General features: G+C 54.2%; 1 protein-coding gene across 2 annotated transcripts; it reads left to right on the top strand.

Annotated features, from left to right (window-relative positions):
- On the top strand, window positions 1–22,110 carry TP53INP2 (tumor protein p53 inducible nuclear protein 2). Of its 2 annotated transcripts, none has more exons than XM_071572753.1 (4): window positions 1–311; window positions 9,186–9,513; window positions 12,988–13,117; window positions 14,548–22,110. In XM_071572753.1, exons 2-4 carry the CDS (start codon window positions 9,390–9,392, stop codon window positions 14,798–14,800), a joined length of 507 nt encoding a protein of 168 aa, XP_071428854.1. In that variant the 5' UTR covers window positions 1–311; window positions 9,186–9,389; the 3' UTR covers window positions 14,801–22,110. The 2 variants fall into 2 exon arrangements, with proteins under 2 accessions (XP_071428854.1, XP_071428853.1); XM_071572752.1 differs by having other exon boundaries at window positions 12,808–13,117.
- The last annotated feature ends 1,785 nt before the right edge of the window (window positions 22,111–23,895 follow it).

Genomic DNA, 23,895 nt, shown 5'->3' with positions numbered 1-23,895 from the left:
AAGGTCCCGATTTGTGCGGGGGAGCGGCGGGTGCGCGACACAACCGCGGGGTCCGCACCGGCACCGACACCGATCGGCACCGCCACTGCCTGGCACCGGCACCGACCCGACACCGACACCGACACCGACACCGGCACCGACACCGACACCGACATCGACATCGGCACCGACCCCGACCCCGCCCGGCACCGGCACCGGCACCAGCACCGACCCCGCCCGGCACCGGCACCAACCCCGACCCCGCCCGGCACCGGCACCGACCCGGCACTACCTCAGCGCCTCCCGCCCCGCACCCGGCAGCGGCTCGGCTGGTGAGTCCCGCGGGCCGGGGCCGCTGGGCGGGGGGGGCTCGGCGGGCAGGGGGGACCCTGCGGGGGCTGTCCCGGGCCCCCCATGGCCGGGCCCCCCCGCGCTGTTGTTTGTGTCTTCATCACCGGATTAAGATTCGCGGTTGTGCCGCGCGCCCATTGGCTGCGCCGCAGTGACGTTGGTATTTGCATATGACATTGAGACGTCATAGCGCTCCCCCCGTGTCCTGCCGTGACCCCGCGGGGACGGCGATGGGGCACGGGACAGTCACCGGCGGGGGCACGCGGGGGTGGCCCCGTGTCCTTCCCACGCCGGACGCCGCAGGGGTTTTTCCCGGCAGCAAACACGGATGTATCTCCGCCGTGTTGTTTTGAGGCTGTTTGGCTGCAAAACGAGGCTTTTTAGAAAACGAATGTGCATGTGTAATTATTAATATAATATCTAATATATACAGAATTGTTTGAGTTGGGAGGGACCTTAAGGATCATCTCATTCCAGCCCCCCTACCCAACCTTCCTACACAATATCCTATATACTATATAAAATAAATATGTATAAAGAATGTAAATATATAATATAGAAATGTAGTATCTATTTAACTGATTTCCAGCAAATCCTTGGTGCTATGGAATCTTCCATCTTTAGATCTTGCTTTCCTTGGTAAATCTCCCTGGTTTTAATGCAATTTGGACATGTGCTTTGATATTTTTATTGAGTTTATTGGTGATGTCTGGGAAAGGGCTGTGCATGGCAGAGGAGGGTGCTGGTAGTGCCAGGCTGAGATCTGTGCTGTGGGGCAGCTCCACTGCATCCCAAGGATGCTGAGCACAGGAGTCCATCAGGTACCACATGTAGCATCTCCTTTTGTTATTGCTGCTCTAAGAGCACCTGCTTTGGGACAACTCAAAAATGACATAAATCCTAAAAGGACAACTTTCCTCTGGACTTAGTGCCTCTTGCCTCAGCTTGACTGAGCGTGGCAGCCCCTGGGAACTACTCTTGCTTCTATCCAAGGGAGCTCATTGTGGAAAAACTTGGACTCTGTGGAGTGTAACTGTAGAAATGTATTAAAAAGGACATTGTTGCTTTTATAGTTCTTTTATGCATATGTCTTGAGTGCAGTGGAGCCCTTCCCAGAGCACCTGAGGAAAGGCAGTGGCACCCTGAGATCCGAAAATACTGGTTTAAAGTGTCTCTCTTGGGCTCAGCAACACCCAGTGCCGAAGCTGCACCAGCGAGGACTGAACTGGACAGGTGCCAAGTGTTGTCACTCATTTGGCCAAGGTTGTGCTGGGATAGGAAACCATCCCAGAAACCCTCCCAGAAACAGGTGTTGGGCTCCAATGCAGGACTGGGTTGGACCTTCTTTGCCACTGGGCTTAGTCTACAAAGTGCCAAGAACTACTTTTTTTTTGCTCTAAAATAAATCTTTCCTCTCATTTTTCCTCCCCCCCCCCAAAAAAGTCAAACAAGGCCAAAAAAAGACAAAAGCTGTCTGCTATAGCTCACTGTCACCGTTGCATCAAACTGGTGCTTATCTGTCTGAACACAAAGGGAAAAACATAATGGAAGTTTTTCCCCTGGATAATAAACTGATAGCACCTGATTGTAGCAAGACCAGAAAAACCTGCAAGGTGAAGTTGTATCTAAGAGGATTTTAGTGCTGACTGCACAGGGAGCCCTGCCAGGGGGGCATGAGGGGTCTTGGGGGGTACGGTGGGCAGCTCAGGGCTCCTGTGGGTCAAAGTCCAACATGCCACATAGTTCAGGCTCTGATTCCCGGCGGGTGTAACGCTGAGCTGTTCCCCTCCCGGCACTCACGCTCCTCAGGATGCTTCACCTGGCGCATCCCAGAGAGGAACCTTCTAAAATTTCATAGGACAGCTCGTGGCAAATCTAAAATTTCCTGGTTGCTCAGATCCTGCTGAACATTGACAGTTTTTCCAGGACTGTGTGTGATGACATCAAAGAGCATGAGGTCACTTTTGTCCTTGGGGTAAGGACCTTCCTGCAGCAGTGACACTAGAGCTGGTGCGAATGGGGACACCAGCTCCAGGAAAAACATATCCCCCCAGTTCTGTGGGTTTCCCCTCCTTCAAGTGTGATCTGGAGGAGCATGTGGGGACTCCAGTCCCCACTGAGGTCCTGGTCTGGCTTAGGAAAGCCCTTTCAGATGCTGTCTTGGTCTGCCATTAATAAGAAGGGTCTAATGATTAAGAGCTTTTGGGGGATTTTTCTAACTGCTCTCTGTCTTCTCCCCCCTCCACTTTCCTGATCTGCTGCAGAAGAGGCTCTGGCTGTGAATCAGCCTCTGGTTTGTCCATACTGGCAGCAGGCTCAGGGTGCAGCTCTGCCCCTGTGCCCTGGGCTCCCCCTGGGGAACCCCATCAAAGGGTCTGCTGGCAAAGCAATGGGATCAGCCAGAGCTATAGCACAGTTATTGTGGGAACAAATGCACTAATCCAGCCCTGCCAAACTGTCCCAGGCAGGCTCTTGGCAGCTCTGGTCCCTCCCTTGCTAGGGATGGATGGAGGACAGCACAGAGATGATGTGCTAATCATTTCTGGGGTGATGAGCAGATGCCCCTGAGCTGCCCAGCTTCTGGACCCCCTCCTCTTTGTTCTGTGTTTCTGTTCCAGGTTTAGGATTTTGGTACATCCAGCACAGTGAGCCTGTGTAACACTTGTGTAATTTAGGTAAAATGAGTTGAAAATCCCATTTCCCAAGTGGGTTGGAGGAAGGCACCTGATTTATACCTCTGCCGCCTGCTGGGATGACTGTGTGGAGTATTCTTAGCCCTGCCGAGGCAGGAGCGCTCCTGCAGCCTGTCAGCAGCATCCCTCCTGTCACCAAGTATTTATGGAAAGTTTCAGGGAGCCTGTTGCCATTTCCTAGGGGAGTTGCTGTTGTTCTTGCAGACTGTGACTTTTAAGAGCTGCCAGTCCTGCGAGGCTGCAGCTCCCACCCTGGTGAGCTCCTGGTGCATCCCAGGGCCTTACTGCCAATCCTCTTGCCTATTCTTAGCTCCTGGGGTTATTTGCAGCAATGATGACTCAGAAAACTAATTATTGTGTTGAGGTTTCTGAAGGGGAAAAATAACTTGATGCATTGTGGTTTCCTTACTCCTACTTAAACTTGTAATATTTAATACCTTCTGGCTCATTGTAAAAGGCCGTTGGATTTTTGGAAGGATTCTGATAAATATTCATTTAGAAACTCATTTGTCCCCAAGTGACTGTCACCAGTGGGCCATCCCCAGTGCTGGCAGTGGCTAGGATGGAGTTGACATGCCAAGTAAGGGGGCTTGTGGAAGCCTGGGAAGGATGGCAGCTGTCCTGTGGTGGTGGCCCTGGATCTAGCAGGGGACAGGAGTTGGCTGTGTGGTTTCTGGGGTAGCTCAGCCCTGAGGATGAGCAGTCCCATTGTGTCCCAAGGCAGGGACACCTGGGACACACCCTCCCCAGTCAGAGGAGCCACTTCCTGGTCCAAACTCTTTCTGTGGGCACCACCTGTGCCTGGTGACAAGGCACAGCAGTGACTTAAATTCCTTGCAGGGACAAATTTGGGTCCCTCCTGCGCTGCGGTTCCTGGGGGGCTGTCAGCCTCAGTTCCCATGGTGTAGGTGAGGCAAACATTTGCCACAGGGAAAGCAGAGGCTTTCCAAATACCTGGACAAACTTCAGAGCCAGATCTGCTGATGGCTGTGGATTGACCCAGCCAGTGAAGTGCTTGATGGAACCTGCAGAGACTGAGATGGCATAAGGCCATCTTGCCATCTGGGTAGCAGCCAGCCAAGAAGTCTTTTGCCTTGCGAAGGGCTGAGGAGGTCACCCCCAGTGCTCCATGATGAATTGATGAGCTGATGTTCTTGGTAGCTTGCAAAGAGGGTCTGGAGCAGCTCAAGGATGATGCATTGATTACACTGGCCAGAAGCCACTCCCTTCTAGGGTGGCTGGGAGATTGTTGACTCAGAATGGTTTGGGTTGGAAATGACCTTAAGGATCATCCTGTTCCAATGCCCTGTTCCACTAGACCAGGTTGCTCCAAGCCCCATCCTGGCCTTGAACACTTCCAGGGATGGGGCAGCCACAGCTTCTCTGGGCAACCAGTGCCAGGGCCTGCCCACCCAAACAGGGAAGAATTCCTTCACAATATCCCATCTATCCCTGGCCTCTATCAATGGGAAGCGATTCTCCCTTGTCCTGTCACTCCAGGCCTTTCTCCAGAATCCCTCTCCATCTCTCTTGGAGCCCCTTTAGGCACTGGAAGGGGCTCTCAGGTCTCTCTGGAGCCTTCTCTTCTCTAGGCTGAACACCCCCAGCTCTCCCAGCCTGGCTCCAGAGCAGAGGGACTCCAGCCCTTGGAGCATCTTTGTGGCCTCCTCTGGACTTGCTCCAGTGGCTCCATATCCTTCTTGTTTCAGGGTCCCCAGGGCTGGAGGCAGCTCTGCAGATGGGGTCTCACCTGAGCAGAGCAGAGGGGGAGAATTCCCTAGTCACCTGCTGCCCACACTGTGGGATGAGCACAGGACATGGCTGGTTTCTGGGTGCCAGCACATATGCTCGAGTCACATCAATTTGTCACCCACCAGGACCCCCAAGTCCTTCTCCCTAGGGCTGCTCTAAACCCATCCAGTCTCCAGCCTGTGCTGGTGCTGGGGGCTGCCCCGACCCAGGTACAGGACCTTGCACCTGGCCTGGTTGCACTGCATCATGTTCACATGAGATCACTCCTCCTGCCCTGCCTGCCCAGGTCCCTCCGGATGCCCCATCCCTTCCCTCTACTGAAATCAACTGTATCCACAAACTTGCTGAGAGTTTTGGGGATCAGAGCTTAATCCCACTTCTGTAACCCAAGTTTTTCAGAGCAGACAGGATAAAGTGAGGGGGAGGATTAATGCTCCTTTTGGCCCTTGCCTGCCAGGATCTCACTCCTGCCTCCATCCCTCAGGTCTGATCTCGAAGACTTTGCCAAGAGCTCTCCACAGCTGCCCAGGCACCACCATGGGACTGACACTGCCACTGTAGCCCACCCATGCCCCACAGTACAGCATGGACCCCCTTGTGCCAGGGGCCACCCCATGCTCCCTGGCTCAGACAGGGTGGCTTACTTGAATTCTTATGGAAATGATCCTTTAACATGATCCATCTCAAGTTTGCTCTTTGGGCAGTTTTTAAGCCTCCTGCTTCTCCCAGAGCTATCCCAGCTGCCCACGAGCCCCCGTGCTCTGCTCACCACTCCTCTGCTCTTTGCCCCAACCCTCCACAGTGCCATGGGATTCCTCTGGAGCAGGATGGCCCTTGCTAACCCATCATCATGGTGTTGACTGTGAGTGATGGGAGTGTGTTCCCAGGGTCTTTAATTATCGAGAGAAGGAAAATGAAGTTAAATTTGGGAGAGGGGACAATCGAAAATAATAGTGTCTGCTGTGTCTCTGGAAAAGGCAAGTTACCTCTGGGTTGGGGAGTCCTGACTGGCCCGTTGCCTTCACTCAGTGATTTTGTGGGGATCAGTCTCTAAGCAATAAATGCTCTATGGTGTTCCTGGGTGGGTAGAGGGGGGACGGATTTTCTACTGTCCAGATAGAGCAGTTGTCATGTTTCAATAAAAGAACCCTGAAAGGTTTTGACTGTGTCATTGGTCATTTGGCTTTGAGCTCACTGAGCTCCTTGCTGAGGTCTCCCAAAGCCAAGCCCACAGAGTGAGGGGAGCACTCTGGTGGTGCCAGGCCTGTCAGCAAGACATGTGAGGCTGGCTTTGCTGAGGCAACAGAGAAAATCTTTACCTGGCTCAGCCCCTGGCCTATGATAGCTGGTTGGGTGCTTTTGTGGGTGACCTTCCCCTGGAAACCAGACTGGGGCCACTGCCCTCCCCTGTCCCTGTATGCCAGCTCCTGTCCCCAGCTCTGCTGTTGGGTGACATCCATGTTCAGGTAGGGGAAGAGACTGAAAATTACTTTAGGTAGGCAAAGAGCATTGGCAGTGTCCTCCCAGCATGGAGGGCTTGGAGTACAGCCCTGCTGTCCCCAGCCCCCGTGTGTGTCACCCTGAAGACCTGCCTGATGATGCTGGGTCAGCTTTGGCTCAGCAGTTCTGCCGGCATGGGAATGCCCCAGCTCAATAAGCCTATAAACCCCCTCCTGTCCTTGCAGTGGGCCAGGGCCATGCTGGCCTTGGGGAACTGGAGACCCCTGTGGCCCCCCATGCCTGTCATGAGCTGCCCTGTTCCCTCCTGCCTGGGGATATGGGGAGGAGGAAACAGTGGGATGCCGTGGGACATCACCTGCAGGTACCTGAGAGCTGTGGGGTTTCTGCCACAATTCAGTATTTAATAAACTTTTTAAATAACTAACATTAATATAATATTAAAAGGTCTTTACTGAATAGGCAAGTGCTTAGACAGATGCCAGGTTTCCAGGCCAAGCTGACATGTGATGAAGCTGTGGCTGTGTGCCACACACAGCTCTCAAGGCTGGCTGTGCCCTTTGCCAGCCTGGCCCGGTGGAGGATGGATGCACGTGGACATCCCATGGGAAGGAAATCCCATTACTCTCAGAGTGGAGCACGAGAGAGAGCCCAGTGAGTTCCATTGAATGTGGGCCCCTCCTCCTGTTATATCCCTGACTTACATTATTATGCATTAATGATCCGGCTAAGGGGTGTGTCTGGATTATTTAATCGTGAGCACTGGGGGAAAACTGATCGGCTGAGGCCTTGCTTTCCAATCATGGTGGTGATGAGGGGCTGGGAGGTGATGGGGTCTGGGAGGTGAGAGCTCTGGTTGTGGTCAGAGAAACAACTCTGTCATGTCTCAGTGCCCAGAACCTCCCTGCTCAGGGTCCCCAGGGGAAGCCAGGGACCCTCTGAGGATACAGAGCCCACAGTCCTCCCTGACCCCTAATTCATTCTGGTGAGAGGCTCCATGAGCCTCAGCCAAGCCATCCCAGAGGGAGTGGGAAGGTAGGCTGGACCCCTGAGCACTGGGACCTGGAGATGGGCACAGCTGTCTCCCACAGTCTGCCCTGTGCCTCTGGGGCAACTGAAGTAACCTGGGGCTTGTGACCTGCTGGAGGGGTCAGGTAGTGTCACACTGCTGCCCTGGCCGTGCCAGGGAGGGACAGCTGGGTGTTTCAGGGCTGCTTCATCACTCCCTTCTGCACCTGGGGGTGGCAGAGATCAGAGCCCCTGAAGCCCAGGGGATCCCATGCAGCAGTAAAGCTTCCTTGATTTCTCATTTCTGCCTTGTGGAGCAGATGTTCCTCCCAAGGCACCTGAGAGACAGCAAAAGGCACAGCCATGTGCCAGGGATGAATGATGCCTGATGCCCAGGAGTGCAGAGTGCCCAGGCCAGCCACCTTTCCAGCATCCTGGGGCTAGGGAAACTGCTTCCCTGGGAGGAAGGCCTGAGCTAGAACTTGAGCTGCTGGATGGCTGGGATATATATGGACAGACACATCATGCCTCACTGCGCCCTTCCTATTCCACATTGCCTAGAGCAGATGGAGCTTCCCCAGAGTGGAGGAGCACTCACAGGCTCTGTGGTCGCTTGGTAAACCGAGCCATGAACTGGGAGTTGGCCACGAACTGGAGATTTACCCTCTCAATGCACCCATGTCAGTGTACCAAACATGGCAGCACCCCACTCTCTCCTCTCCCTTTATGGAACTCCTGATGGCATTTTAATGCCCTCTAATGTCTCTGATCAAAAGGCATTTTTTTGCACATGAATAACACTCTGCAGCTTGTGGCTGCTGTCCCTGTGCCTTGCCAGAAGCTTGGCAGTCATTAAGGAAATTAGTGAGTGCTGACCTCTGCTCCCACTGGGGTGGATGTGCGTCCCTGGGGGTAAAACAGTGATGAGCATAGATGGAGCAGAGACTCACCAAGGGCTGGGGTGACAGGCTGGACGTGAGCCAACAATGTGTGCTGGCAGCCCAGAGAGCCAACAGCATCCTGGGCTCATCCCACAGTGGGCAGCAGGGAAGGGGGGATTCTGTCCCTCTGCCCCACTCAGGTGAGACCCCACCTGCAGAGCTGCCTCCAGCTCTGGGGCACAAGAAGGATGTGGAGCTGTTGGAGCAAGTCCAGGGGAGGCCACAGATGCTCCAAGTGCTGGAGCCCCTCTGGTCTGGAGCCTGACTGGGAGAGCTGGGGGTGTCCAGACTGGGGAAGAGAAGGCTCCAGAGAGACCTAGGAGCCCCTTCCAGTGTCTAAAGGGGCTCCAAGAGAGTTGGAGAGGGACTTTGGAAAAGGGGAAATGGCTTCCCACTGACAGGAGGAAGGGTTAGATGGGATATTGAGAAGAAATTCTTCCCTGTGAGGGTGATGAGGCTGTGGCAGAGGCTGCCCGGAAAAGCTGTGGCTGCCCCATCCCTGGAAGTGTTCAAGGCCAGGCTGGACAGGGCTTGGAGCAACCTGGGGTGGTGGGAGGTGTCCCTGCCCATGGCAGAGGGTGTTGGAATAGAATGGTTTTTAGGGTCCCTTCCAATCAAAACCAGCCTGTCATTCTGTGATATTGCTGTCCTCGCCCTGCCCACTGCGAGGGGCTTGACGTGTTCCCTTGGCTTTGGGACAGTGGCCCTGTCACTGCCAGCTCTGGTGAGTTGAGTCCCTGGGAGACTCGGCCCATGAGGAAGGGGATACAATATGGGGCTCAATGCAGGTGAAGGCTCCAGAACACAGTCATCCAGCCCTTCACTTTCAGACACAGTGCCTGATGCCCTTGGGTGTGCCACCATCTGGGACAGCCCATTGTACAGATCAGTGCCAGAGCCACCTTTTTGCTGTCCCCTCAGGCCCATACAAGCTCCTGGGATGCAGGAGGGCCACGTTGCCAGCCAGTCATAATGCATTATACCTTTTTCTCTCCTTTTACAGGCCTTTGCACTGAAGCTAAGTGAAGAACCTACAACTGCACTACACACCACTTACCCCTGATTCCTCTGGCAGCAAAGCAACTCCACCACCAAGACCTCGAGGGCTGTTTTTCCCCCCTCTGCACATCACTCCCATCTCTGTCTGGAAACTGGTGCCCAGCAGCAGCTCTAACTCACTGTCCATCCCGCTGGACCACTCCCCACCATGTTTCAGCGTCTCACCAGCCTCTTCTTCAGCGACAGCAACACGCCAGAGGGCCTAGAGGAGCCCAAACCCTTTGTTGAGGAGGAGGAGGAGGAGGATGGCTGGCTTGTAATTGATCTTGCAGGTGAGGAAAGCAGAAGGACTAGCTTCTCACAGCCTCTGCTGAGCCTGGTCTTTTCAGAGCTGGGCAAACCCCTTGAGATGTCAGCAGATGAGCTTATAGCACATGGGATCACCTCTGCCCTTCATCCTTTCTCCCCTGCTGCCCTTGCCCTGGCCCTGGCCCTGTGGTCACTGCAGCAGTCCCTGACCTGCTCCTCCTTTTTCCCTTTCCTCTCCCAGTGATCTTTCCTGACTTTCCACCAGTGTGGGAGCAGTGTCAGCATCCCTGGCTGGGGCTGCTGCTGCCCAGGATTCTCCAGGTGTTTCCGTACCAGGATGAGACCCTGGCGTGGCACCAGCCAGGCAGATTACCCAGAGTTTTGATGTCATCCTGCCCTCTAGGGCTTGGTGGGGTCGTGAACCCAGCCCTTGCAGGCTCTTCCCACCAGCTGTGGTACTGCCATGGCCTCAACTGAGCTGTGCCCTGGTCAGCATTTTCTCAGGAGGAGCCAGGCTCGGCTGCTCCTTGCCCTGCCCCTGCTGAAAACAAACCAGGAGCTGGTGGGGTGCCAGAGTTGTCCCCATGAGAAGGCAGGTGTCAGAGCTATCCCAGCTGGGGATATGCCACCAGTGATCTGTCCATGTTCGGGTCATTTGAGGGGAGAAAATCTCAGTTCCAAAGGGGTTGTCTTCCCAAATCCTTCCCAGTACCCATGCCAAGCACAAGGGATGTTTGGCACCAGCTCCCTCTACATAGAGAGCCCACAGAGTTCCCCATTCCCAGGGATGGTGACAGCCATCCAGAGCCCTGTTTGATACCAATGAGACAGACTGAATTCCTCCTGTGTGGAGCTTCATCAGCTCCATTCAAACCTTGGAGTTTCTGTTGGAGCACTAATGACTCAGCCAATTGCAATGATATTTTTATGACCTTTTCCTTGCAAATCCAGCAGTGGCCATACACAAACGTGTCTGCCTCTGCAGGAGCTGCTGATGGTTGTGCTCTGTTGGCAACCTCAGGTCAGTTGTGGTGCCCCAGCCTGGGGACCACAGATGTATCCTGCAGGTTTAGGAGGAGGGTTTTGTCCCCCCTCCCTCTTGCAGGCAGCATTTCTTTGAGCAAATATTCCCTGCCTGTCCCCACCATGTTTGCTTTTGTGATGTGAGTCATTCATTAGAGTTCTTCCCCATATGCAGTGTCCTGGAGAGGGGACCAGAGCAGGAACAAGCCTGGGATGGGGGACAGGGATCCCTGTGCCTCGAGGGATGGAGCGCTATAGAGAGCCAGTGGAGCTGATGGGTGATCTGGGCATGGGCAGCTGTGGAGGATTCCCTGTCCTCTGGGCTCTCAGGTGACTGTCCGGAGCAGGTCACAGCAGTGACATGGGAGGGGGCTGGTTGCAGGGAGGTCCCTGGAGCAGCAGCTGTGCAGCTGCTGTGTGTCTGGGCCAGCTGGCAGCAGCTGCAGAGTGTCTAAGGCATGCCTGAAGGAGCCAGGAGTTTTCCCAGACAGAGAAACACTGGGCTGTGCCCTGATCTCTGGATCCGAGACTGCAGCTGGCTCAGAGGGGACCAAGGGTTGACTCTGGTACAAAACACTCCCATATTTTTCCCAGTGATGTGGCTGGGCTCTTGATGCAGCTCTTGCTTCCAGCAGTGTGTCTGTTTGCGATGATCCCACTGCTAATTCCCACTGCTGTCTGGTCCCACAGCTATCCCTGAGCGGTGGGAGACCAGATTATTTCAGCCCTATTTCTGAACCTGGAGCCCTTTAAAAAACAAATGTGGAGGCTCCAGCTTCCCTTGGAGCCGTGGTGGCCAGCAGCAGCTCCCAGCCTGGCTCACTCCCAGTAGCCAAGTGGCAACCTAGGCAGCCTCCAGATTCAGTCCCTTGCAGCCTGGCCCTTACCCCATGTGTTGCAACATGTACCCAAGTTACCCAGATGTTCCAGGAGCATTTCTTATGCTCTCTCACCCCCTTGCCCAGCCTGGCTATGCTCAGCACCCAGGGAAGGGGCAAAAGAGCATTTTGCACCACCCAGGGATTCAAGGATGGCAAAATATTGCTTGTGACATTAAAACCCACGGTGGCAAAGGATAGGGACAGGCAGCCTAGACAGGCTGCACTGGGCCCTCCTGCTCCCTGTGCTCACAGACCCCTGTTGTGGGAGTGCTGCTGGACTGGGGATGCTCCAGCTGGGCTCGAAGGCTGTCTCCAGGCAGACAAATAATCTTCAGCCCATCATGTCAACAACTATTAATAGCCTGATATCCACTGACCTAGAGAAAGACATCCTAGCATTTGCAAGGCTAGTTGTGACCCGTCCTGAGCCCTGGGCTGGGCCATCAGCTGAGGGAGGAGCTGCGGATGCACTGAGCTGGGAATACCACGTTCATGCTCATGCTTTGCATTTCTCCATGCAAGAACACGTTCATCTGTCCTTCCTCCTGCTCCCTCACCCAGCCACGGGGTCACACCTGTCCATACAGACACTGCACTGCCACCCCCCTCACTGACACCAGTTCCCTGGAATCCCCCTGATGAGTCTGGGAATGGGTCTGGGCATCCAATGAGCCCAGTATTAGATACAGGCTCCCTTCCCATCACACCACCAATAGGTCCAAGCACAGGCAGCCCAGGAAAACACCTGCCCAAGTACTTTTGCCAGATAGAGATTAGGAAGGGAAAGCACAGATCACTGGGGCTTTGAAGGGGTGGGGGGGTCAGATCCTGAAGCAACCACCCAAAATTTGGCCTCTAATGGACTGAAGTTGAAGGCACAGCAGAAACTTTTGCTGAAGATTTTATTCGTGTGATTTCTTCCAGAGAAAAGGTGTGGACTGTTTTTCCTCTCTGTGTGTGCTTGGTTTCCATGTTTGCAAAGTGCTGGGTGGTGTGAGTGCAGGCGTGCCAGCGTTCCTCTGGAGCGGCCCGGCCCGGCCCTGCCCATCTCAGGTGCCACCAGAACAGGCAAAAGCAGCGTTTCTTACTGCCTGAACTTCTTCCTTCCTTTTGGGAAGAAAAAAATCCCCATTGCTGCAGTAAGCCCTGCGGGTCCCCCCACTCTTTGGTTCACCTCGTCTAACCAGCCCCGTTTCGCGCTTGCTGGCTCTGCAGCGCCGGGTCCGCGGGCTGCGGTGGCCGCCGCGGGGTGCGGGCGGGGCGCGGGGCCGTGCCCGTCCGTGGCGGTGGCGGTGGCGGTGGGTGTCTCTTGCACTAACGATGCCCCTTTCTCTTCCCCCTCCCCTCCCCACTGTATATGGTATGTGTGTGTGTCCCCGCTGCGCCCCGCATGGCTCTGCACCCCCGCCCCAGGCAGCCGTGCCCGCCCCGCCCCGGCCCGGCGAGCGGGTCCCGGCGGCACCGGGCGCTCGGCGCGATCCCGCCCGACGCCCCCCGGGCCGCCGCCGCCCCCGGCCGCTTCCCCCGCTCCGGCCGGTCCCTGCTTGATGGACGAGAGTTGGTTTGTCACCCCTCCCCCCTGTTTTACTGCAGAGGAGCCCGGCCTCGACGGCGTGGGGAGCAGCCCCATGGAGGACCTGCTCATCGAGCACCCCAGCATGTCCGTCTACGTCACCAGCACCCTCGAGGTGGACGGGGAGGGCCCCGAGGACGATGCTACCGAGTGAGTGCACTGTGAGGTGTTTGTGGGGGAGTGGCAGCCCCAGCACCCGCTGAGGAACCCGTGTGGATGGCCAGTCCTGGCATCCCAAATTCCCTTGTACACCCGGGAGCGTTTCACTCATACTGTCCGTGGGTGGAGTGGAGCAGTGGGAACAGCAGTGCCCCCGTGCCCCATCTCAAGGGTGTGCCCTGCACATCTGGCAGGGTGCCCCAGCTGACACGGTAGGAGGTTGGCAGCTCCCATGTCCCAGAATCCTCAGCTAAGGAAGTCTCAGCAGCATGTTTGGGTGGCCATGAGTGCAGGACCATGAGCTTGGCACCTCCTCTCCCCTGCCCCGAGCAGGGTCTCCTGGTGTGGCTGATGCCACCCATGTCAATGCTGCCTGACACCCCATCACCCATCCAGGGGTGTTTGCCAGGCTGAGCTTACACCAGGGTTTTCCACAGGTTATGACCCAAGAAAAGCAAACCAAACTAGACAGGGTGGCCTCTGGGCACAGTGACCCACTGAAGACCCATGGCTCCCTCAGGAAGAGGGTACTGAAACCCCCCTGATATCCCTGCTGTCCCCATACTGGCACAGCACAGGGGTATCTCACAGCTGGGGGGAGTGCGACACTGCCAGATTCTTGGCCCAAACTTCAGCTTAGCATGGGGAAAATGAAAATAAAAAGCCCCAATCCTGCTGCCTGCTGCTCTCCCAGGCCTGTGGGCAAGCCCTCCCCATGCATTTTTGGGCCACAGCTGGAGCTCTGTTTTTCTCCCAGGGCTGTTCCCCACTGCCCAGCAGCCCAGGGAAAACCTGAACCATGTGCACACCCAGCCCTGCCACTGCTGGCTGAGCCCCAGCTCCCACTGTGCCATGGGGTCCCTGCTGCCCCCCAGTCCCAGCCCTCCAGCAACTCCCCCAGGAGGCCCTCAGTGGGGCAGGGGAGGAGTAAGAATTTGGGGTAGACTTCATCCTGGGGTAGAAGGCACCATTCCTGTCATGGGATACTGTTCTTGGCTCGAGAACACCATCCCTGGTTAGGGGGCACTGCTCCTGGCTGGGGGGCACTGCTCCTGGCTAGGTGACACCATTCCTCCAGAACTTCTCTTTTCCAAAGTCTCCCTGAAGGCCACAGCTTGGTCTCCAAAGGTTCAAGGGCTCCTCAGTGCTGGAGGGGACAGAGAAGGACCAAAGAGGTCTCGAGACTAGACAGGGTCACAGTGGGATGGAGACAGACTGGGCTCAAGGGGTTTAGGCATGGTGGGGGACTGTAGGAACACCCAATTCCTGGTGGTGTCTGAATTTATCCAGCTGTCCCAGAGCCTACCTGTGCTGGAGCATCCCTGCCCTTGGCAGGCTGATGGGGCAGGAGGGCGCCCGGCCCATTCCAGGGCACAGCGTGTGGGGAGTGCCAGCCCCATTAACGGCCCCTCTCTCCGCAGGGAGGTGCCGGAGCCGCGGCTGGAGCGGCACGTGGCGCACCACGGCCGGTCGCTGGCGGTGAAGGCGGCGATCCTGGACAAGGTGGGGCAGGTGCAGCGGGTGCAGCGGGCCAAACAGCTGGCGGAGCGGCACCGGCTGGGTCAGAAGGCGCTGCAGCGGCAGAACCGCGCCCGGCAGCGCCCGCCGCGCCGCGCCAAGCAGCTCCCCGGGGCCTTCGTGCACCAGCCCTGCCAGCGCCACTGCAACTACTGACCTCGCCGGGGTGGCCGCGCCGCTGCTCCCCTGCCGAGGGGCCCTCACCCTCAGCCCACACCGTCCCCTGGGAGTGCCGGCCCCCACGGACACCGGCGACACCGGCTGCGGTTCCACCCACACCCCACCTGTGCGCCTGCTCTACACTCCTCATCTTCCTCCCCTGCCCTCACTACTCCCCACATCTCTTGCCCTCGATGCCGACTGGGCCAGCAACCCCTGGAGCCGCCGGCACAGAGAGCCACGCAGAACCCCAACCCTCACAGCCTCACCAGCCTTCACACAGGAAATCGGTATTCCCGGTGAAATCACCTGTTCCCGAAATCCATGGTGAAGCCTGTTTGTCCTGACAAGCCTGTGACAACAGTGCCTTTCCTCACAACATCATGACTCCACGTACAGCCGGGCTGGGATGTTACAGAGACACCGAGCAGAAGAGAAAAGAGCAACAAAGCCACAGATTTGGGATTTTTAGGAAAATCTCATCAATAACACTAAATAATGCTTCCTACCTGCAAAAACCAGCAAACACTCCCCCCACTCCTTGATTTCTTTGTTACGTTTTGACCCCCACTGCCAGTGTCGAAGGGGCTTGTGGTGGGAAGTGCTGGTGGAACCTCCGTGGCCGGGTCAGCCAGGTGGCTCTTGATGCCTCATGGTGTTATTTTTAAAAATCAAGCTTAAAAGCAATCTCAGGAATCAAAGCACCATCCCAGTGCTACGCCAGAGCCCTTGGCCACTGTGCCAGGAGGGGTGACCAGCCTGGGGCCAGTGGTGGCATCGCCGTGGCCGGTGGTACCAGCTGCACGAGCCCCTTCCCCCTGGAGCCACTCGCCTGCCCCAGCCACACCTGTGTCTCCACAGATCCACCGGTACATGTGTGTGTGTAGAGATGTCCCTCTATACCTTTATCCTTGGAAGAGGCACTGTTAAGCCAAGGAGCATTGGCTGCCTGGTGTCAGTCCCTGGGAGGGGACTGGAGGCCGGCATCTGCACAGCTTCCCTGAGGTGGCTAAAGCACGTCGATGGTGGTGCTGAAGAGATGCTGAAGAGGAGGCCAGAGGGAAGAGACTGAAGGAAGAACAACGATGGATCTGGGAGTGGCTGCAAAAGGTCAGGATGGAGCAGGACCGAGCAAGAGGGTTGCTGTAACGAAAGCTGTAATGGATGCATCTTCTTTCCCTACTGAAATGGCATCGTTTCCTATGAAGGGCCAAATTCCGTCATAGGAAATGTTGATTTTTAATGGAAATCCCTCCCCTCCCTGTGACAGACTCATTCTGCCCTTGGAAGAACATGGTCTAGACTTTTCATTGGCTCCAGCACCAGCTGAGATAACTCCAAACCCAGCAGAAATTTACTGATCACCCCCAGCTCCCTCCCTTTGGAGACTAGGTTTGTACCCTCTGCCCTGGGAAAGAGTCCTGCTCGTGGCCATCTCACAGCCTGAATTCCTACCCTCTGAAATGCGAAATACCCTCACCCCCACTCCCCCCCAAAAAAAAATTCGAGTTCACAGGAGGTTCTTCCATTCACCATGTTACATCCCCTTAATGGGACCTCAGCTGAAGGAATTGTGGTGAGCCCAACCTCAGACAGCTGATAGATCTTAATTCTTTTAATGAGATTGAAAACAAACTGAACCTTCTTAGGAGCAACAGTCCCCAGCTCTGGGCTGAGGAGCCTGGCCTGCAGGATCTGCATGCTGCTGCTCACCTGCAGCATTTCTCCTTCACTCTGATGCCACAGCATTCCCAAAGGCACAGAGCTGAGGAACTTGGCATTACCCCTACCCTAAGCCTGGTCCTGCGCTCCTTGGGCCTCACCGCAACCTCTGTCCCTGAGACCACACTGGAGACCACTCTGTCCCATCTCTGGTGTCTTCTCAGCAAAGAGACTGATTTGAGGGGAATGTTTACCTCCTTTGGCTTCCTGGGTTTCACACTAAATGCCTTTTTTCCCCCCTGAAGTGATCCCTGGTGTGCAGCAGGAGCATGCCCTGTGCAGGGACGCTGGCACAGGTGCTTGTGGTGACAAGCAGGGGCTTAGACTGAGCTCTGGAGGCCCAATGAGGTGCTGCCTTCCCCATCCCCCTCTTCCCATGTTGCTGGATGATCTGCTTAGTGGCCACTGGGCAGTACCATTAGAGGAAGCAGTTTCTCTCCTGCCCGAATACCCATCAAGGAGTGGAGAAGCCAAGCAGTGTCCTGCCCCCACAGCCTGTTCTCCACTGCAAATTCTCCTGTGCATCGAAATGGTCACCAGTCCCTCCAGAGCACTCCAGAAATCAGAGGCTGGTGTAACCCCACTGCTTCTCTACACCTCCCAGAGGAACAGGCTTAGGGGCAGCAGTGAGCCCAGGGCAAATCTCACCTACCAGGTTCTCCTGTGGGCACCAGTGTGCTTGGAAATGGTAACCCTGGAGAAATCCCTCATCTAAATCCTCCTCTGTGTCCTGATTATCTCTTGTGAGCCAGAATCCCTTGGCCATGTTCCTGGGGGTCTTGTGGCAGCCATGGCACTGATGCTGGCACTCAGCCCCCAGCCCCAACCCCTCTTTCCCAATGGGTGATGCTGGTTTTCAGAAGCAAACGCAAACTGTTCTTTCCCTTTCTTCTTTCCGTGCCAGTCTGAGATGTCTTTCCTCACTCTGTGCCCAGCCAGCACAGGACATGAAGCAGAACTATTATCACACTTCATATCCAGAGTGTGTTTATAAAGGATTAATAAATTATTAGTAATGTTTTCATGAAGAGGTTAAACCAGATTCTGAGCAGCAAACCTGTGCTCCTGTGACCCCCTCTGTTGTTTGCCTTGTGAACACCCAACACTCTCCTGCCAACCCCCTGCAAGACGACTGTCACCTCCAAGCGTGACCCTGAGCTGTGGCAAAGGGGTGTTCAACCTGTGCTTTGCAGAAGGCTCTGCTCCTGCCCAGCAGCAAGCACAAGGCCTGACCTCATCTCAAACCTCCTGCCCAGTGTTGCCAGAGCAAGAAAATTCCTTTTCATTGAGGTTATTTGTCTCCTCGAATCTTAAAACAAATGAAAGGTGCTTAAAAACTGAGAACTTCGGTGTTTGCACCTGTGTGCATGTGTAGATATCTCACAGCCTGGTGTGGGTGTTCAGTAGGTTGTTTTGGGGTGTGGCATTGAGTTTTTTAGGGGTTTGTTGGTTGGGGGGTTTTTTGCACCCAATGTTTGTGATGAGCTGTGTGGTGCTCCTGATGGGAAGGTGCTCACAGGGAGTCCTTGGGCTGGTCCTGCTGGGACAGCTGGGATGAATTTCGCTTCCTTTTCTTTACGTGTGTAGGAGGAAACTACAGCATGGACTCAGGGACAAACCAGTCTGCTGGCATCTTGAAAAATGTCTTTTTTCCAGGCTTCTCTGCTAGGATGTGGGGTTTGGTTTGGTCTGTAAGGGATGCTGCAGGGATGGGGCCTGTGGCAGCACATGGTGGTGAGAGGCTGCCCAGGCTGTGTTGGAGGAGCTGCAGGGTTTGGTGCTCTGACATTCCTGTGTGGAAAAGAAGCTGTGGCCACTCGTGGTGGGACCATTCCTGGGCAGCAGCCCCTCTTAATTTGTTCATGTCCTGAAAATTCACTTTACAGCTGCTAGAATGCAGCTGATCCCTTTTGGGACTTGCCTGTGAACAACCAAGTACAGATTTTCAGCACTGAGCCTCCGAGGATTTGGGAAGTGCAGCAGATCTGTGTGTTCTGGCTTGACTCCTATGACATCACAGGAGACTGCCAGGATGGGGGAAGCCATTGGAATGATCCCCTGGAGAAATGGTAATGTAGGTGACAGGCAGATTTGGGGGAAGAAATTTTGTATTTCTTACAATGAAAGCATAAAAAAAGGGAAGAATTCCTGGTGGAGAGACCTGGGTAAATCCATGTTCAGTAAATGGAGCTTTGCTGGGAAGCATGGCAGTGCTGGGGCTCAGAGAGGTGAGGTGGGTCCAGCCACAGCAACAGCTTCGCAGCCCCATTCTGGAGTTGCAGTGAGGAGCAGGCATGGAGGGGCAGCTGGGGCAGTGCTGGCAGTGCTGGCTGGAGCTTGTGGAGGCAGCACACCCCTACGGTGGGAAGGGTCTTTCCATCACCATTGAAGCCCCCATGGTGCAGGGATCTTCTCCAAGAAAGATTTGCATCTCAGTTACCTTGTTTTGGTCTGGCTGCTCCGGCACTTCCTACCCCAGGCAAGGCGGGGCTGGCCCTCGGCACAGCCACAGCACAACAACTCACCAGCAGCCACGGGAATAGGGGCAAAAGTCTTCCCCACCTGTTGCTCTGAAACTTGGACTCACAAATGCGCTTTCCAAAAACCTCTGATGCAAAAGCTCGACCTGGGAGGAAAACAATTCTTTTCATGGGTGTTGGCATTTCTTTCCCATCATGGATAACATAATGCATGGCTCATCCCAAAGACCTTTCTTTTAGGCATGTTTCTAATTGATAACTTTACATTTACATCATACTGATACCTTTTCCTCTTCTATCCAACCCACTGAAGAGAAAAATACCCACTTATATGTCTTATACCAGTCAGAACAAAAAAACTGATGAAAAAACTTCAGTGAGATTATGGTCTCAACTCCCACAGCTTTGCAGTCACTCCTGTTGAGGACCAGTATAAATCCCAGTGTTCTGCATAAAGTGGAAATTTATGTAAATTTTTTGCAAAACAAGTGAGTCCCCAAAGATTAACCATCTAATAATTAGGAAATGGACAGCAAGAAGTTACAGGTCACCTCAAGTCAAGCAAATGGTTCTCAGCATTGGCCAGAAGGCAGTACCTGGCCCTGCTGGCCTGGGGACAGGTGGTGATGGTTCCTAAGTCTTCCCTCAGTGTCCAGGTTAGAATGAGAGGCCATCTGTGACCAGCTGGTGCCACGGGGACTGTCAAGTCACTGGAGGTTGTCAGCCACCAGTATTCCCATAAGCGACTTGGATGTGCCTCCATTTTGCTGCTCCTCCTTTGCTGTCTGGACTCAGAAATTGCTGCGGGTGGCAGGAGGATATGCCAGCACCCCACAATCCTCCCCAAGTTCTCAGATCTTTCCCTCAAGCCCTTCTCCACCACTGGACTGTGTCTGGTGACCTCAGCACAGCTGCTCACAGGGACTGGAGTCTGAGGTCAGACCCACCTGTCAGACCTGGGCACATTAATGGGCCTTAATTAGGGCTGATCTGCTCAGGGCTTGTCTTCTTCAAGGTGGAGCTTTCCATTCCTGCCCATTTCTCTTGGACTGGCTCAATGCAATGTCAATAATTTCCTGTCATCCTCACAGGCTCTGTCCTCATCCCGCTCACATGATTGGAGTGGCTGCCACAGGTCACCTGACTGTGGCTATAGGAAGGAGCTGGATGCAGCGGTGGGAGAGGCTCTGCCTGGCTGGCGAGTCCCTCCTTTGGTGAGGAGGGATCTCCACATACCTGTCTCCCAAGACACTTGTCTCCCAAGATCCCAGTGGAGGGAGCACTCAGCAGCCCATGGGCTCTCAGCAACCAGACACAGCTTGGGTGGGAGGTCTCCCCCTTCCATGCCATCCATCAGTGTGTCCTCCACCAGCCTTTCCTTTTGCTTCTTAAAATAGTCTGTGTAAATAAGTAAACACATAACTTTCCTCAAAGGGATGAGGATGACGAGGATGAACAGCTCCATTTAATAGCAAAGATGGCTCTTACATGTGGTCCTTTTTTCAGTTCTTCTGTGCAGAGCGGTGACACCTCAGTGTGTCCCCCATGGAGTCATTCACAGCCAACACCTCCTGGGCTAGCGAAGGGGTTGCTTTCCCAGCCCCATAGATACAGGGATGCTACCCCATGTCCTAGAGCATGAAAACAGCTGCAAAGCTTTGGTTCTCTTACAGCTAAACCTGAAAATCCGTCTCCCTTCTACTCTGGTCCGATTTCGTCACCTGTGTTTGAGGAAGATTTTATTCCTTGAAAATGGAGAGGGAAGCAGCACCGTAAATTCAAAGTGTAGCATAAAAATGGGTTGCACAGGGAGCACAAAGTTCCTTTGCTCTTTCACATTCACCTCATGTTTCCTTGTTGGGAGGCTGGGAGCAGCTGTGCCCAAATCTCACTGAAATCTTATCCTCAGCTTTGTGCTTAAAGAAGCCGAGGGATGAGGGAACAGCATGAGTAGAATTTTCTCTTGTATCAGAAAAGAGCCACTGAGCACTGCAATACTCCATTTGTATGTATCAACCCCAGATATTCCGCTTGGAAAACTCATCCCTGCACATTATCCATCCCCATGCTGGACTGACTGTACATGTGCCTTCACCCCTTTTCATGGTTTGTCATCTTTTTTTAACACAATTACAGAACTTGAATAAATCACTGAACTGCAGTTACAAGTCCTATGCAAGAAGTGACCAGGGAGTCAGTTTTTGATATTTCTGTGTTTCTGTGTTTTCAAAGTCGCTGTGAGGATTTTTCAGAGAAGCCTAACAGAATGATTACCCCAAAACCCATTCAGATTATTTTTTTTTTTTAGCTAAAAAGCATTTAGCATTTCAGATGCTAAATCTCTTAGGCAGCTTTGAAAAGCTCAGCCTAAACCTCAATTCCTCACTGGGCCGTGCTTGGAGAGCAAGCAGGAGCAGTGGCAGCAGGAAGGACAAGCACCAGGACAGCCGGTGTGTTTCACAGCCGGTGTTTCCTCTCAAGAGAAAGGTTGGAAAAGGTTGCCTTAAGCCTTCCTTAAAATGTGTTGGAGAAGGTTCCTGTCCCAGCTGCTCCGTGCCCAGTGCCAGCCTGGGCAGAGCAGCCATGGAGCAGCTCTGCATCTCTGGGCTCTGCTGAATGCCTTAACTGGGGCACAGCTGCCACTCCAGGCCCTGGGAGAAGAGGGAAAACCAAGCCCCACATTTTTCTACAATACCTGTGCTGTAGGACTGAAACCTCATCTGAAACTCAAAGCTAACAAATCCGTCCTCTTTGTGTGTTATGTGTTCAGTCGGTGTGAGCAAGGTCAGGAGGGAAAGGGCGTCTCCTCCTCATAGGACACTGTAAACATTTGCTGACTGAAGGACACGACTGCCTGGGATACGTTGTGTAGTGTGCCTGTGTGTGTGTAACCTGGTTTTGGTTGTTAGGTTGTAATGCTGTCTCTTGACTGAAAAAAAAATCTAATATAAAGAAAAATCACGAGAAATAAATAAAAAAATCTATTTAAACTCTGTTTTATGAATATTCCTTTTAAAGCCTGCAAATAGATCTATCTGCATGAAAGCTTTGTTTTTTACAAAAAGCTTTTAAAAGTCCATTCTGTAAGAGACAGGTCACAGAAAAACATTCCCTGTGAAGATGAGGATGCACAGGAGAGGGGATGGCACCGGCTGAGGTGTTGGAGGGGATTTTTTCCCATCCCCATTACCAAACCCTACAACTCAGCAGGTGATTGACAGAGCTAAAGCAGATGTAGGTTGCCCTGAGAAAGCCCAGCTGGAGCTGATCCCCGCAGCAGCATCTGTTTCTCCAAGCACATACACAGCAGCGTGGGGCATTTTCACCACTGACTGAGAGGCAAAGATGCTTTCAAGGGGATTAAGGGCTTGGAGCACCCAGCAGATGAGGACAGGCTGAGAGCAGGAACTGCCCAGCCTGGAGATGGTTCAAGGGCATCCCACCCATGTGTGTGGACTCCTGATGGGGGAAGTACAGAAGACAGAGCTGGAACATTCTCAGCCCAGGGGCAGGGTGAGAGGCACAAAATGAAGTAAAAAAAAAAGTCATTTAAACATAAAAAAATGCTTTTTTCTGCTAGAGTGGTTGGCCACAGAAGCAGATTGAGAGGTTGAGGAGCCTCCATCCTTGGAGATACCAAAGATGGGAGCAGACACAGCCATGAGCAGCTTGGGGCAGGGGTGGGACAGGGCTTTCCCAGCCCAGTGGCTGTATCAGCTCCTCCAAGAGAGCCAAGCCAAGGGGTGCTCCTCCAGCAGCTTGCAGAAGCCCTTCAAGCAATTGGTGGGTTAGCTATTGGGAATGAAAAAATAGGTGGAAGTGAGCTTTGACAAACGTTCTCATGGGAAAACCAAATTCAGCAGTGGGAGACAATGCACAGGATAATTTGGGATAGGTGGACCTTGGGAGGTCCAGTCCAGCATCCTGCACACACACAGCAGGGTAAACAAAAAATTCAGACCATGTTGTACAGGGCTTTGAAATTCATCCAAGAGAGAGATCCCACCACTGCATCATGGGGGGAATATTTTGTTCTATCCAGTCAGAATGTCCTCTTTCTATTTATCCTAGAGGTGTCCTTTCCTCCCAGCACCCACCTCCATAAGAGCCTGGCTCCATCTTCTCCAGGACATGAAATGGTGATGACGCCTAACTCCCTCAGCATCTCCTTTTGGCCAGGCATTCCAGCCCCTGGCCATCCTGGTGGTCCTCTCTTGTGTCCCCTCTAATATATCCACATCTTTCTTATGTGGATGTGTGTGTGTGCTGGTGGAAACCAAGTGATAATATTCCAGATGGGGTCTAACAAGTGCCAAGGAAAGGGGAACAATCCCTTCCCTTACCCAGGAGTAGTAGAAGTGAGGTCAATCACAGAGCAGGGTGAGCCTCAGGGTAGTTCCTACCCCAAGGCAGAGCAGGGCCCCAGCAAACAGAGGCTGCTGGGGCAGTGCTGCCATACCCACATCTGACTGTGCCTGTGCAGGGGACACAGAGCAGCCACATTCTGGCAGGGAGGACGGAGACACTGAAGAGTGGTTGGAAAACTGCTGGGTGGGAAAGGATCTGGGGGTGCTGGTGACAGCAGCTGAACATGAGCCAGGGGTGCCCAGGTGGGCAAGAAGGCCCAAGGTTCCTGGCTCATACCAGCAACAGTGTGGCCAGCAGGACTAGGGCAGTGATTGCCCCTGTGCTGGGCACAGCTGAGGTACCTCCAGTCCTGGGCTCAGTTCTGGGCCCCTCAGACAGGAGGGACACTGTGGGGCTGGAGCGTGTCCAGAGAAGGGAATGAAGCTGGAGAAGGGGCTGGAGCATCAGGAGCAGCTGAGAGAGCTGGGGGGACTCAGCCAGGAGAAAAGAAGGCTCAGGGGGGACCTTCTGGTTCTGCAATCC

The sequence above is a fragment of the Pithys albifrons genome, chromosome 18 (assembly GCF_047495875.1).
Source record: "Pithys albifrons albifrons isolate INPA30051 chromosome 18, PitAlb_v1, whole genome shotgun sequence".
In the NCBI taxonomy this organism is placed as follows: Eukaryota; Metazoa; Chordata; class Aves; order Passeriformes; family Thamnophilidae; genus Pithys; species Pithys albifrons.
Note: the sequence above shows the minus strand (reverse complement) of the source record. Positions and strands in the feature narration are given on the sequence as shown.

Coding starts and splice junctions, on each gene's coding strand:
- TP53INP2 (XM_071572752.1), top strand. CDS start 9,390: ATGTTTCAGCGTCTCACCAGCCTCTTCTTCAGCGACAGCAACACGCCA. Junction 9,514..12,807: donor GCTTGTAATTGATCTTGCAG/GTGAGGAAAGCA, acceptor CCCCCGCCCCAG/GCAGCCGTGCCCGCCCCGCC. Junction 13,118..14,547: donor CCCGAGGACGATGCTACCGA/GTGAGTGCACTG, acceptor CTCTCTCCGCAG/GGAGGTGCCGGAGCCGCGGC.